General features: G+C 39.5%; 1 protein-coding gene across 1 annotated transcript; it reads right to left on the minus strand.

Moving 5' to 3' along the window:
• Positions 1-68: 68 nt before the first annotated feature.
• LOC140244811 (protein unc-93 homolog A-like) lies at positions 69-8,557 on the minus strand. The gene is made up of 7 exons (XM_072324425.1): positions 8,527-8,557; positions 6,952-7,236; positions 6,031-6,249; positions 5,425-5,589; positions 4,318-4,598; positions 804-1,071; positions 69-340 (listed from the first exon to the last, which is right to left on the minus strand). The coding sequence occupies exons 1-7, from the start codon at positions 8,555-8,557 to the stop codon at positions 69-71; spliced, it is 1,521 nt and encodes a 506-aa protein (XP_072180526.1).
• Positions 8,558-13,605: the final 5,048 nt, after the last annotated feature.

Below are 13,605 nucleotides of genomic sequence, written 5' to 3' on the forward strand. Positions count from 1 at the left end.
TAAACCGTTTTACGATCACACTTTCAAATGCAGGCGATAGGCGCAGGAAGGATGTACCAGCACCTCAACTACTCGATAGGGGACGTCTTCAGATGGTTGATCGAGTACTCCGGCGGGGGGTCATTCTCCTCTCGACTTCTTCTCTCTCGCCAGACCACCACTTCTACCAGGGCGTATCCCAGCATCGACACCACCAGAACGCAGGCTAGGATGACGAGCTTTACCCACACGCAGAGGAAATTACTGTAGGCGAAAGCCACGGTGAACCCCACGGACTCCCACAGACGGTAGTTGGAATACGCGGGCTCCTGCATCTCTGGGAATAATATTCCGTACAGAGCTGTGGTGGACATTGAGGAAGGAGGGGTGGGGGGAGGGGGACAATAAAGAAAAGGTTAAATGAAACACTGAATCATTTTTATATTACTGGCAATAACTATGATTCTGTTACTGATAACTACCATTAATTTACATCTCCTTTTCACAATGTTATGGTATACTCCGTGAGTTTTTATGAAGAAGAGGATTTGTTTTCCTATTTTGATTTTACCCACATACAATATACAAACCATCATCTTTTATGATGTTCTTTATTTGAATTTCATTCAATATCAGCATCATTTTACAATGAAAGGAGTATCAACAAAAATAACCAGCTGTATCCTTCTCACTTGTGCTGCTGAATAATTATTACACACACACAAACACACACACACACACACACACACACACACACACACACATAAACACAAACGCACATATTATGACCATTGGTTGTCTTGCAGGTTGGCTAAAGCCCTTACAATTCAGCTGTGTCTGCCAGATGGCATCAGCCACTCCCCAGAGCGCCGCGATGACGAAGAAAACCGCCAACTCGCTGCTCTTCGGCTGCCAAACCCCGAGAGCGACTATAAGCGACGCGTTGGTGAGGGCGCCAAAACAGAAAAGTGGTATTTGACCCGTGTACTTCGCCAGCCGTCCGATCAGGAATGAACAGGAGGCGTCAGCTACCCCGTAACATATCATCACGTATCCGACCCAGCCAACGCCAATGGTACAGGTAACGTAAGACTGAAAAACAGAAATGTGAAGATTGGAACAAAAAGTGAATAAATCAAAGCAAAACATAATGGTTCTTATGTGTATGTTTTTTCTTTACGGAGCATAATTAACAACAGCAGTAAGGTTCAACTTCGTGCCCGTTCTCATCATTCAAAATGACAATGTTGACGCTGAACATTTCGGCCTTGTATAACTCCTTCTTGAAGAAAAATGATGACGGTTATGATGTCTACAATTGTTTTATGTCCAACGGGATAATTTGTAGTAGCTTGGAGATAAAAGGCATTGCTGATCCACTAGCTTCGGTGTATCTGTCTCTTCTTGATATGTCTCTTCTTGATATTGCAAAGCTACAGGACTGCCCCCCCAAGGAAAACGCAGTATCTAACATTTTTGGCGATTTTCACTTTTTTGCATAAATATAGTCAGTGGGCAATCCTTCTTCATATGACATATTCAGATTTTTGAAAAAATGTTTAGAAAGCCACTTTTCCGTAACTGCCAAACGCAGTATCTACACTTAACTTGCACTTTCCCCAAGGAAAAACGCAGTACAGGTGTATCTACATGATGAATATTTCCCCAAGGAAAAACGCAGTATCTACAAAGCTAGTCTTAATTACCAGACACTGTTATTTATATATGTGAATACTTTGCCGGTTGTTCTGTAATTTGAACGTAAATTACTTTCTTTAGATATACTTGCTCAATAATAAGACATAATGTTCAAAATATCTAACCGAAACAATACTGATTAGTAAATATTTTGATGAGATCGTGATCCTAATATAAAACACAGTGTGTGATTAAGGCTAACCGAGTGCACATTGAACAATACAACACAACAGTGACAGCTTGCAGCTAGCTAGCTGCACGTGCACTGATGCTGTGCAGCAGTCAGCACAGGGCCCGGCTAGTCAGCATACAGTGGGAGTGTGTACTTGGAATAAAACAAAATGTTGTCCTGGGGAAAATTACTCGTGAGCCTAGCCCTCAAGAAAAATTTATCTGCAGATAATGAGTAAGTTATTCAAAACTATTTCAATATTGAAAGAATAAAGCTGATTGTTTGTCACACGAAGCGAAGTAAACACAAATGCATGTTTGTCACACGAAGCGAGGTAAACACAAATGCGCGCATACATTTGTGTTTACTTCGCTTCGTGTGATAAACGATCAGCTTTTCTTATTCTTTCATATTCTACCTCAATGATGAACATTATCCGCACTATAACTTGTTGTGAAGTAACTTTGTTAGGCCTAGACCCTTGTCAAAATTCCTCAGGCTCCGAATCCGAAAGTTTCTTGGAAAGGCAATAGATCTATTTGTGTTGTATCGGATAAATGTCAGGTTATGTAACATGTTAACATGTTACACCCTCCCTTAGATCTAACGTTAGGCCTAAGTCTATTAGTCTTTTAGACTTGTCTAGACAGTAACGTTTGAGTCTTGCGTCTCTTTTCTAATGTTAGACTTAACGTTAATCAGAACTTTCAGGGTCCGTATTCCGAAAGTCTAAAGAAAGATCTAGTGTAGGACTTGAATAGGCCTACTCTAGGGCAGGCCTGTAGTAAGAAGTCTAAAACTTAACCACTTTTTAGAATCCTAAGTCTAGGCCTAGTGAAGTGCCAATGTTCAATTATCTACTCCATACTATACTGTCTTAAAATTACAGAGTTGACAATAGTATAGAGTAGGGTCCATGTGAAAAATAGGTACCCACGGTAAATGGACGAAATAGAGACAGTTAAGAATAAGTTGTATTTTAATTCTTATTGGATCTAGACAGTGTCTAGGCCTAGACCCTAGTGAGACTGGGTTGTGTAAAATGCATGCATGATCCCATGCTGCATGCTACATAACTTACAAGTAAAAAAAGTTAGGCCCTACTTTACAAATTTACATATCGTTAAACTTAGGTTCAATCCAGAAGGAATAGGCCTAGAGAGCGGATGTCACTTCATTCTAGACCGGTTCTAGATGTATTTTTTTTTCTAATCAAAGAGTCCTGGCTCGTGTAGGGCTTAAACCTTCTGCAGTTCTAACGTTAGGCTATTTTTTTTTTTTTTTCTGTGAGCATCGTGCATGTATAGCCTGAGGCGGTAGACTCGTGTAGCCTGCTACGTAGCCAGCCTAGAATAAACGATATAAAAACTAGACCTAGTCTAGATCGATCTAGGTCCAGACATCCGATTTACATTTATTTTGGTCTAGACAGACTGTAACCTAGACTGTACAGATCTAGGCCCTAGATCTAGTATTCTAGATGCTAGTTAGCGGCTAGGCCATGTAGCATCACATTACAGCCCTGGCAAGCTTCATATTAAACACGTATCGACGTAACGTTAGGCCTACAGCAAGATCGGTCTGGGATACACTTTTAAGCAAAACGTTCAAAGAACGATCTGTTATTTAATAATCTTATGAAGCCTGCTCTGTAATCAGGGCATAAATTGGGGGGGGGGGGGGTGGAGGATGCATCCCCTAGGGCCAGAGAATACTTGAACAATGATGTATACATGCATACATAATTATGGCAGAAGATTAATCCTAGTCATTCCGCTGTAGATACTGCGTTTTTCCTTGGGGAAATTCGTTCCATTGTAGATACTGCGTTTTTCCTTGGGGAAATCAGTCAATTGCGTGGGGTTTCCCCAAAGTATCTACATTTTCATCAATAACTGAAAAACAAAACAAAAACACAAAATGATATTTTCCAGGAAAATTGGTAGCTAGATAGACTAAAACTCCACAATGAAGGAATTTTTCAAAAGAGTATATTTTCCAGGGGCTTTGGCAAAAAGATAAAATGGTGAATATCTCGGTTGTTTAGAAATGGAGCTGGATGTAGATACTGCGTTTTTCCTTGGGGGGCAGAGGAAGACTTGCGCAACAGTGGAACCGTAACTATTTCAGAGGTCTAGTTGGGTCATAAAATCTCCACACTGTTTGTGATAAAAATATTACTTTAATTGCAGTAGATTAGTAGCTGTACATAAACCTAATGCAGCAGCCTCTTTTTTCAGTGTGTGCATTGCTCTTTAAAAAAAAAAAGTGGCGATGCCGTTTTCATTACTTTAAAAGCAGGTAGGCACGCATTAGAATACATGGGAAGAGAGAAACATGGTAAATTCAACATTTTGTTCAGGGAATATACGCACCTAGCAGGCATCGAACTTGGTTCTCCCCTTTCTGAGTCCAGTCCCTTAACCACGACACCACAGTGCTCATATTTGTTTGCAGTATATACCTACCTTCGTGAAGTCGCCTGTGATGAACGCCTGCTCCAGCCCACTGAAGACCGTCACTGGTATCACCAACAGCAGCCGTGGGAGCCGCATCAGGCGCACCGTGGCGAAGAAGAGATCGCACGTCCCTTGCTCCCGGATTCGCTTGCTCGCCTTCACTTGGTCGACGAGGAAGGCGACGATGAGCACGGCCACGATGCCCGATGCCAGGTAGATGCTGAGGAGGATGTAAGTCAGCCTTCGGTCCGGTGGGTCGCAGTAAGTCGTGGCGTTGTCATCTCCCGTTTCTAAACATCAGGTAAAGTTACACAGCCCATTGAATTAAAAAAAAAGAAGAAGAAGAAGAATGAAATGAAATGAAATGAAACGAAATGAAATAATTGCAGGTTGGAGATTAAATTTTGAAGACGGTATGCCTTTGCTACCATAAGGACGCACAGAAGCTTGCAACTGACGCCCGAACTACTAAACCAAGATTTCTGGTACGGTAATACGTGTTCAAATAATTCTGGCATACTAACTGAATGCACCTGCCGCGATTAGATATCGATTTGTTATAATTCTGTAAAAGGTGTCTTTCAGCAAAACAAACAAACGAAAGACAAAACAACAAAATCAACAACTAAAAAAAAAAACCCACCAAAAGTCATCGTAATAAGCGCATCGACAGGTCAACTAGATGATTACAAACACATAGAAAAGTGAAATAATGTATGCTCAATAAACATACATGGCATTAAATTAATGGAATTTATTGGATTATTCTATTTCGGGATTAGGGACACCCTCTTCGTAAAGTGTATAAGCATTTGGCCGCTTCGCAAAATACAATAGAACAAGGTATTAAAGACATAACGTGAAGACGAGTGTAGCGAGACCTCGCGTCTGGTATGTATGTTGTGAACTGTTGTGCTGTTAAAAGACTAATCGAGAGGTAGAGTGAACGTGGAGCCGCTAATTACGACACTCGTTCTCGAGTTCATCCACGCCTGGTCGCGTTCTCCCCATCGAAATCTCGCAAGTCTCAGCACATTTCTATTGTGCTGCATGTAGTATCAAACTCAGTCACTAAGCATTGCCAAGGTCTTGTCAAAAGGCTAAGCTGTGGTGCACCTGTATAGCAGTCTTTTGCGCCGCACTGAAAGCGATCGGTCCCATTCAACGAGACTTCTTGACGAAAGACCAGCGATGAAATGAGGTTGCCGATGATCTGAGAGGATTGGAAGAAGAAGAAGAAGATCCCCCAGAATCGACTCACAATGGAAGGGATCGTTTCTCCTGCATCGAAGAGTAAAAGAGAAAAGAAAGTGAACTATCGTGATACAGATAATGCTGCTGCTCTTGATGATGGTGGTGGTGGTGATGATGATGATAATGATAATAATGACAATGATAACGATGGTAATAATAATAATGATAGTAACAATTATAACAACAGTGACAATAATACTGCTGATAATATTGATAATTATGATAATAATTGTAATGATCATCATCATCTTAATGAAAATAATATTGCTTATTATCAAAACAACAACTGTACTTAACTAATGATAACAAAAAATCATGATGATGATAGTGATTATAGCATTCCACTCTAGCAACGTCTAGCGGTATTTTAGGTATTCTCTGTAGAAAATTTAGCTGCAAAATTCTTTCAATTGTGAGTTATATTCAGATGTAGCTGTACTCAGAAGATAATAATGTATCTATAAATACCTGACAGCTTTGCATAGGCAGCAGCTATGGTGGTGAGGTACGTGCTCTTGGCTGTCCACAGGGGCGCCGCCCCGAGGCCGACCAGGAAGGAGGCGGGAATGAGAGTTGCCCAGGTCGGATAGTAGTTGGCCACCGTGTAGAGGGCATAACACACCATACTCCCCATCATCGTCCATTTCAGTCCAAGATGGCGGATTATGAAGGACGGGACCAACATGGCTGATTAACAGGAACAAGCAATCAAACAAATAAACAGACAAATGACAAAAGCAGTAGATACCTGAATTGTCACCAATTCAAGTTTTCTGGTATTCAATTTGTATTCCTTAATTGTTCACTATCCGATCTTTTATTTCAATTTTTTCTTGCTCGCAAACTTATCCCCATAAGCTTTGCAAACCAACACTCGAAGGAAGAATCAGCTAGAAACTAACAGTTAGCAACCATATGCTACACCACTTGCATAAAACTTGTCGAAATCACATTATATATAACAATCCTGTACCCTCATCATAGTCGGTAACTTTCAGAGTTCTTTGCTTGAAGTAAGATTTCATAATATTGTTCCTTCGTTGCCGAGCCACTGAATGAGGAATTCGCAGTTCATTATTATAACAACACTGTTTCTAATCCAAGGATCCAATTGATTGCACATAAACGTGTGTGCAGATCATTTTAGTATCTGATCATCACAAAACAGACTTAATTCGTGCGTCTTTAATTGATCAAAATATAGTACCAGAAAATATCTCTGGATCGACTTTAAACTAGATGTTCAACAGACAAGACAAGCATGGCCTAGATAAAGACTAATAATGTGCATGCCTCAACTTTCGAAGCTAAACAACAAAGAGGAAATTCTGGCGCAAATAGGGCGAGAATACAATATTTGACAACGCCCAGATCTCGAATTTGACTCACCTGACAAAATCAGCGTGGCGTAGATGGTGCTCAGTGAGGCCAATCCCAGTCCTTCGTCGCAGTTGATGCTGCTCTGGAGGTTGGACAGGGCTTGGAAGGCGGTGAAGACGAAGAGGAATGCGCTGCTGATGAGGAGGAGGTTCTTGTAGATCCTCCTGCTGTCGAGCATCAATGCCGGTAGCGCCATTTCGTCATCGTCGGCGGGATCATTGTCGGTCGGAGCGGTGGAGAATACCGCGGGCGGCTGGGGAGACTTTTTGTCTTCTGAAACATATCCTGCTCCAGCTGGATAATGCGTAATATAGGAAATTATCAATTTATCTTTTTATAGTGCAGGCTGTGGTCTGTGACTTGTAGTCTGTGACTTGTTCTTAATTTAATCTTTGACAATCTTAATATCACCTGAATGACCATCGAAACTAGGTTTAAAAAAAATGATGATACTGATCTCATCACGTCGTATGCCTATCGACGGACAACTACTAGCCTTATTATTTTTTTTTTTAATCAATCAAGTTCAATAACCTTGACCACCTGATTGTTTGTTTTCTCACATGAGAGGGCGTTGTTCGTTCAGCCTCGAACGCACATTTTGTCCCTCATTTCATTGGGATTTAAGTAAAGACGTAAGCAGAATTGTTACTATTTATGCATTATGGAATACCAGATACATCAGCAACGCTGCGTTAGCCGTTATTCAAATTTGTGAAAAACAAAACAACACAAGAGAAAGCTTTAACAACTAGAGAGCAATAAATTAAGTGATTAAACACATCAACCACTAAAGGGCGTCACCGATTTTTATTTTGTTGTTGTGTTTGTTTTTCGGCACAGCTTGGTGATAAATGCGATGTGTATCGCTGCAGAATGATAATCTAGTTCAGCTGTTTTACAAATCCATTGATGTTTCCATCAAGTATAGCTTTTTTGATTTTGGCGTCCTTGGGTAACGACGTTTTGGACTATTCGACATCTGACATTCAAAATGTGGATAATGAGCCCCATTTGGTAAACGAATGATAAATATGCTGTAGGCGCGCGCACAAAAACAAAACAGAACAAACCACTCCCAAATAGTCGTTTGTAGGGTTTCAAAGTTCAACATGTATTGAGTACGTCTCCCCTCATATCACGCATTGTCAAATACAAAATCCAATTAAAGAGGAACCTACGAAAAAAAAAAGTAAATGCAAGATATAGTCTTTTTCGTCACTAATCGCAATAGTATACTGTCATGTTTGAACGATCAGCTTGACCGTTTTATTACAGGTCTGAGAGCAACTGGTGCAGACAGTCTCAAAGGTTCCTTTGAGACACTGGATCGGAGGGACTTCCAAGAGGGAAAATGAATGCAATTACTGTTAATTTGACGTCAGACATTCACAGAAGGGTATATACGTTTTGATCTTTTCTTACCCAACTTTAAACTTCAAACCCATGTGAAGGGATCAATCAATTCACGATGTGATAATAACGCCAAATAATGATTGTGTGTCAGCAACACGTTTGTAACAAGGACAGAAAATCTGTGAATATAGTAGATAAGGAGTTATTCCATTAAAAAAGTTTGCTTACCCTTGTGTCCACTTGTATTCTTGGAGTCCATCGTTCGTGATTATATCGATAAAGAGGCAGAATCCAAGTATAAATGCAACGCACACGCAGGCTATCTACAATTTACTCCTTGCCCTTCATATCCAACTGGTTATAGGTTTGTTATGGGTCAGTTAGGCATTCGATTATAATACAAGATAGATAGTACAGTTGTAGGACCTTGTGTCTGGTAGTGTAGTTAGTAAATGGTGCCCGTCTGTGGCTGATGGACAATCAGACTTCGACTTACATTCTATACAGTAGATAATCTGGTACAGTGTATTTCTGAAAAAAAAAACCCAAACAAACAAGGAGGAGTTACCTTTGAACCACTGCGTCGAGAATCGCAGCTTGTCCTGCTTCAGGAGAAACAAACATCTATTACATACACACACACACACGCACGCACACACATACACACACACACACACACCTACATAAACTTTACCACGTGCTTTTTTTTTGGGGGGGGGGGGGCAACCAATAGCTTATCATATTGAAAGATAGTCACATGTCAAAGAGAAAGAATATCGGCTATAATCATATATATACTAAAAACAATTCATACCTAAAACAATGCCCGGATACGGATTGAAAATGATGTACGTGTAGGTGTCATAACAGCTTTACAAGATGTAGGCCTGTTTGCATTTGGATACAATGATCGATGTTAGCTTCAGTGCAATCTTTGTGCTAAGAGCTTCTGTTTTATATTGTAAGGTATAGAACATTATCTCTTGCATGTCTTGTGTCAGTCTCATAGTAGCCTTTTTGACAAGGTCCTAGCGCGCCTTTTTGCGCTCGGCTGGGCTCGCTTCGCTCGTCCCCATTCGCTAGACACCATACAGCGCGAGGGCCTTGTCAAAAGGCTACCCTGGTAAGTGAATCGTGTGCAAACACGGAGAAAACATTTAATGACTGATTAATTGTACAGATTGGATCTGGGACGGAGGACATCAAGTATACTCAAAAAATACACACACCATCTCTCTCTCTCTCCCCCTCTTTCTCTCACCGTCTCTCCTGAGCTACTTCCCACCCCCTATAATGACAGATATATTGATACATTATCTCTTTTTGCTCACTGTCCCAGATGACGTTCAGGTTGTTTTCTGTGATCTGTAAACAGATTGCTCGGTGATCTTCAAATATGACCTCTCAGAGAAATTATGGCACAAAGCACAATCGTAAATAGTCTGGTTTCCAAACCCTTTGCCAACTGTAGTCCCTTCCACAGAATAAGCCAGTTCGTAGTTCCACTCTGCGCATGAGCAGAAAAAAAAAGGTCATTCGTACCAACTCGTTGGTTTTTAAATTCACTATAGGATAAGCATCTGTGATGTTAAGCTTATTCACGTAATTCTTATAAATGCTGCTTGCCAGCACATCCAACTGACAGCAAAAGTGATATTTGGCAATATAAATAGAAAGAGATTGTTATATATTCGATGTAAATTATCAATTTTTTAAAAAAGATTAATAGAAGAAACAGTAAAAAAAAAAAAGTTGCAACTGTGTTCCAAACGTTAAGACCATAACTATGACCTCCCGCACAGGCACACTGTATAGTTACTAATAGCCTCCTTCGGTATGTTAGGTGCTTGTTTCTCTGAATAGTACTATAAACATGGTAGATGACTATTATCTATCTATTTAGTTAATTGCTATATTCATCGAGTTTGTCTGTTTATCAATCTGAATATCTCTTTCTCTCTCTTTCTCGCTTTCTCCTATATATCTCTCTGTTTATCTTTAAGCCCTTGTCTCGATAATGTACAATGTCTTATCTCGAGTCTCTCTCTTTGATTTCACAAAAAAAAAGAGATAAAATGTCATTGTTTGATATATTCTTTCACAGTAGTAGTCACGACAAGAGACATTCACAGTTGAAGCAGCTCAGGATAATTTTACTCATACCAACTTTAATCATCAGCACAAGGAATATTCTGTCGTTAGTCTGTAACGGTTACGAATATTTTACAAATAGTGTTGATATTTTGACAGCACAATGGACAGAGTTCCGATAACATTCCCCGAAGGTACAAGAATTATAGCGATAAAATAAGCATCATCAATGGTAAGGCAATACATGCACAGGTACTTTCTAACATGATGAAATCTCTTGTAAGCGACACATTACGTAATCTTTACTCGACGTACACATCGATATTGCGCACGCACAAATACAAATTGGCTGTGTGGTGCCGAGCTGCGGAAACATGCCCATCAGATAAAAGCTATCGGCATACAAACTACATCATGTCCTTACGAACGTTTTTGATATCGCTCGATCCTGCATTCCATGAGATTCCGAATATCATGGATGAAGGGTTTTGCATTACACATGTATAAATATATTATATATCATCACGTAATTATGTTCAGTTACAAGATTACATCTTGTTTTTGCATAAAGCCATTGTCCTTCCAAGATATGGCGATCTCCCAGTGTTATTCAAAAGCATGAAGCATAGTATACATCATCAATTTCGGTTTCATTTTCGCGGGAAGCAGCTTCGCAGAGGAGAAATGAAACCGTTCGTTACCGCCGTTGCCTGCTTTAAACCTGTAATGGTTTCCTTGGCGATATACGTAAAACGATCAAACATTCTATAATATCACTCTGTTTAACATTACCTCGAAATAATTAAGAACAACAAACAAGAACAGGGCTTTTCATTTTGTAACGAGCGACCACGTAGCAGCTGCAGCTTTCCGATAGATTGCTAACACCCATCTTATCCACTTTCTACGTACATCAAATCAAAACGTTCCAAGTCCATCGAATTTCGGTAATCTTTGGTCAGATGCTACATCGAGCATGGAAACATGGAGAAATTTCTAGACAACTCCATCTGCTTATCAACTGCACTGACAATCTTGGAGAAGTCTTCAGAGACCCCAATGTATTCACATAAACGATATCTCTTCACGTAAAACAAAGACACTACCAACAAACATAGTCGACAGTATGCATTAATATACATGTACCTACAAATAAGTCATAAAAACCAACAACTAATACATGAGGTAGCTCTAATCATATAAACCACATAAGTACCAGTTCATGAAAGTATACAAATGACTTGGAAGAACTTACATAATGTACAGTTTGAAGCTGGTAAACTGTACTGAAGCGGCTGAAACACTTTTTTTCGTACTTATTCTTCATACTTTCTCTGTGTCCAATAGATAGCGATATCACTATAGCTTCACCACATGGTCACGTGGTTACTGTTAGCCTTTCTTGCAAGAATGACATAATACTGTTTAGTATGTTCGTAGGTAGAGTAAAACAAAATAAATGAATTCAAGCTACTGGTGAAAATGGTAAAACCATTGCCATTCAGAATCATTCAAACTGTACATGTCATCTTTGGCTCAATGCGCACAGTGTGACGAGATGTAATCTGTCTTTATACAAGCATACCTCACACATAATACAACTCGGTTTGCCATAACCCCTGATAGAGTACCAAAGTGTGATGCCATTACTATTCATCGCCATGGAAACTGGTTAACATCATCTGGCCTGAGTGTTTATGCGCGCACCTGGTACCAACCTAAGCTACAAGTATAACAAAAGACTGTGATATCATCACTTCATTACTATATAGAGTTCGAATTTTGTAATCACTAGCAGAATGTTAATGTGAACACAGGAAAATAACCCGCAACCAAATCATTTTTCATGAAAAAGAAAAGACTGTAATACAAACAATCACTGCAGTGATGTATTTCAAAGGTGTACCAATACAGAAGACAGCCTGATGAACACTACGATCATCGCATACGTAAACAGGCTCATCCTGAGTGAACGTTACTTTTGTTAGCACAAATCACCATTAAATACTAGCAGATATAGGCAAAGTCATGAACGATGAAGCGTGGAACTCGATATCTTAACTCTTTCAACGTATCATTAAGGACTACAAAGGAAATTAAACTAATCAATAATGCTGACGTCCAGATTATGTAAACTGTTAAATTTCTTCTGCATGCATCTGGATACAACCCCTCAAAAACAAAAACAAACAAACAAAGAAACAACAAACATAAAAAAATGACTTTTGACCGAGATTCTGTAAAATGATCGTAGTCGTCTGGGAGACTTTAATATTCACACACACTTTAATAAAGTAAAATTCATTTACCGATACTTATTTACCGATACTTCATTTACCGATACTTTTAGCTATAGCATGTTCGTGGGGAGAATTAAGATAAATGTACGTAAGTACAACATCAAGGACACACAGTGTACGAATCAAATAACTTCTCATTTCGACCTATGACTGTGAATGTCAAATGACCATTGACTACCATAGTAACACCTGTCACGCTGTGACGTCACACTGTGAAGTGGTACCGCAAAGTTAAGCTGCCATGACCAAACTGCAACTTCTGTCTCTTTCGTTTCTGATCACACCCAGCATGATTATTCCATTCAATTCCATTCAAACTTTATTTTCAGTTTTTTTTTTTCAACAGCATGGAGGCTGCAAATAAATAATAGTGGTGAAATTTGACATGCATTTTTTTAATGTATACGTAGACAGCCAGGAATAACAGCATGTTCACGTTCACGTCTACACGATTAGTATAAAACTGGTCATTTATGAATTTCGATCACTTATGAATTTTGATCACTTATGATTTTTTTTTTTTTTTTTTTTTTTGTCGAGGTTGGTACCCAAAACACGGTGTGGACACCATTGGGGACAACTTTTTTTTTAAGAATTATGTAATAACTGAATTACATTACTGTCATTTCTTCGTGTGCAACGTGGACATGGCCTCTTCTTTCTTTTGACGTAATTTTGAATCGGTTTATCCATTACCTATCACCGTCGACTCCTCATCATGTTCCTTGATTTTTCTTCCCTTCTTCCCAACTTGATCCTCCTCCTCCTCCTTTCTTTCCTGTTTTATCTTCAACAAATTATTCTTTTTTTTTTGTTCTTCTAAATCTTCCTACCCCACTTCTCTCTCTCTTTTTCATTTAATTTTGTATCAATTCATCCATTACCTGTCACTGTCGACTCCTTATCACCTTCCTGG

This window comes from Diadema setosum, chromosome 21, assembly GCF_964275005.1.
Source record: "Diadema setosum chromosome 21, eeDiaSeto1, whole genome shotgun sequence".
Classification (NCBI taxonomy): domain Eukaryota; kingdom Metazoa; phylum Echinodermata; class Echinoidea; order Diadematoida; family Diadematidae; genus Diadema; species Diadema setosum.

Bases quoted from the DNA above. Each gene is read 5' to 3' on its own strand.
- LOC140244811 (XM_072324425.1), bottom strand. From the start codon at position 8,557: ATGGACTCCAAGAATACAAGTGGACACAAGG. The intron at 7,237-8,526 runs GTAAGCAAACTT...CGCATTATCCAG, and splicing joins GAATACAAGTGGACACAAGG to CTGGAGCAGGATATGTTTCA. The intron at 6,250-6,951 runs GTGAGTCAAATT...CCTGTTAATCAG, and splicing joins CGCCACGCTGATTTTGTCAG to CCATGTTGGTCCCGTCCTTC.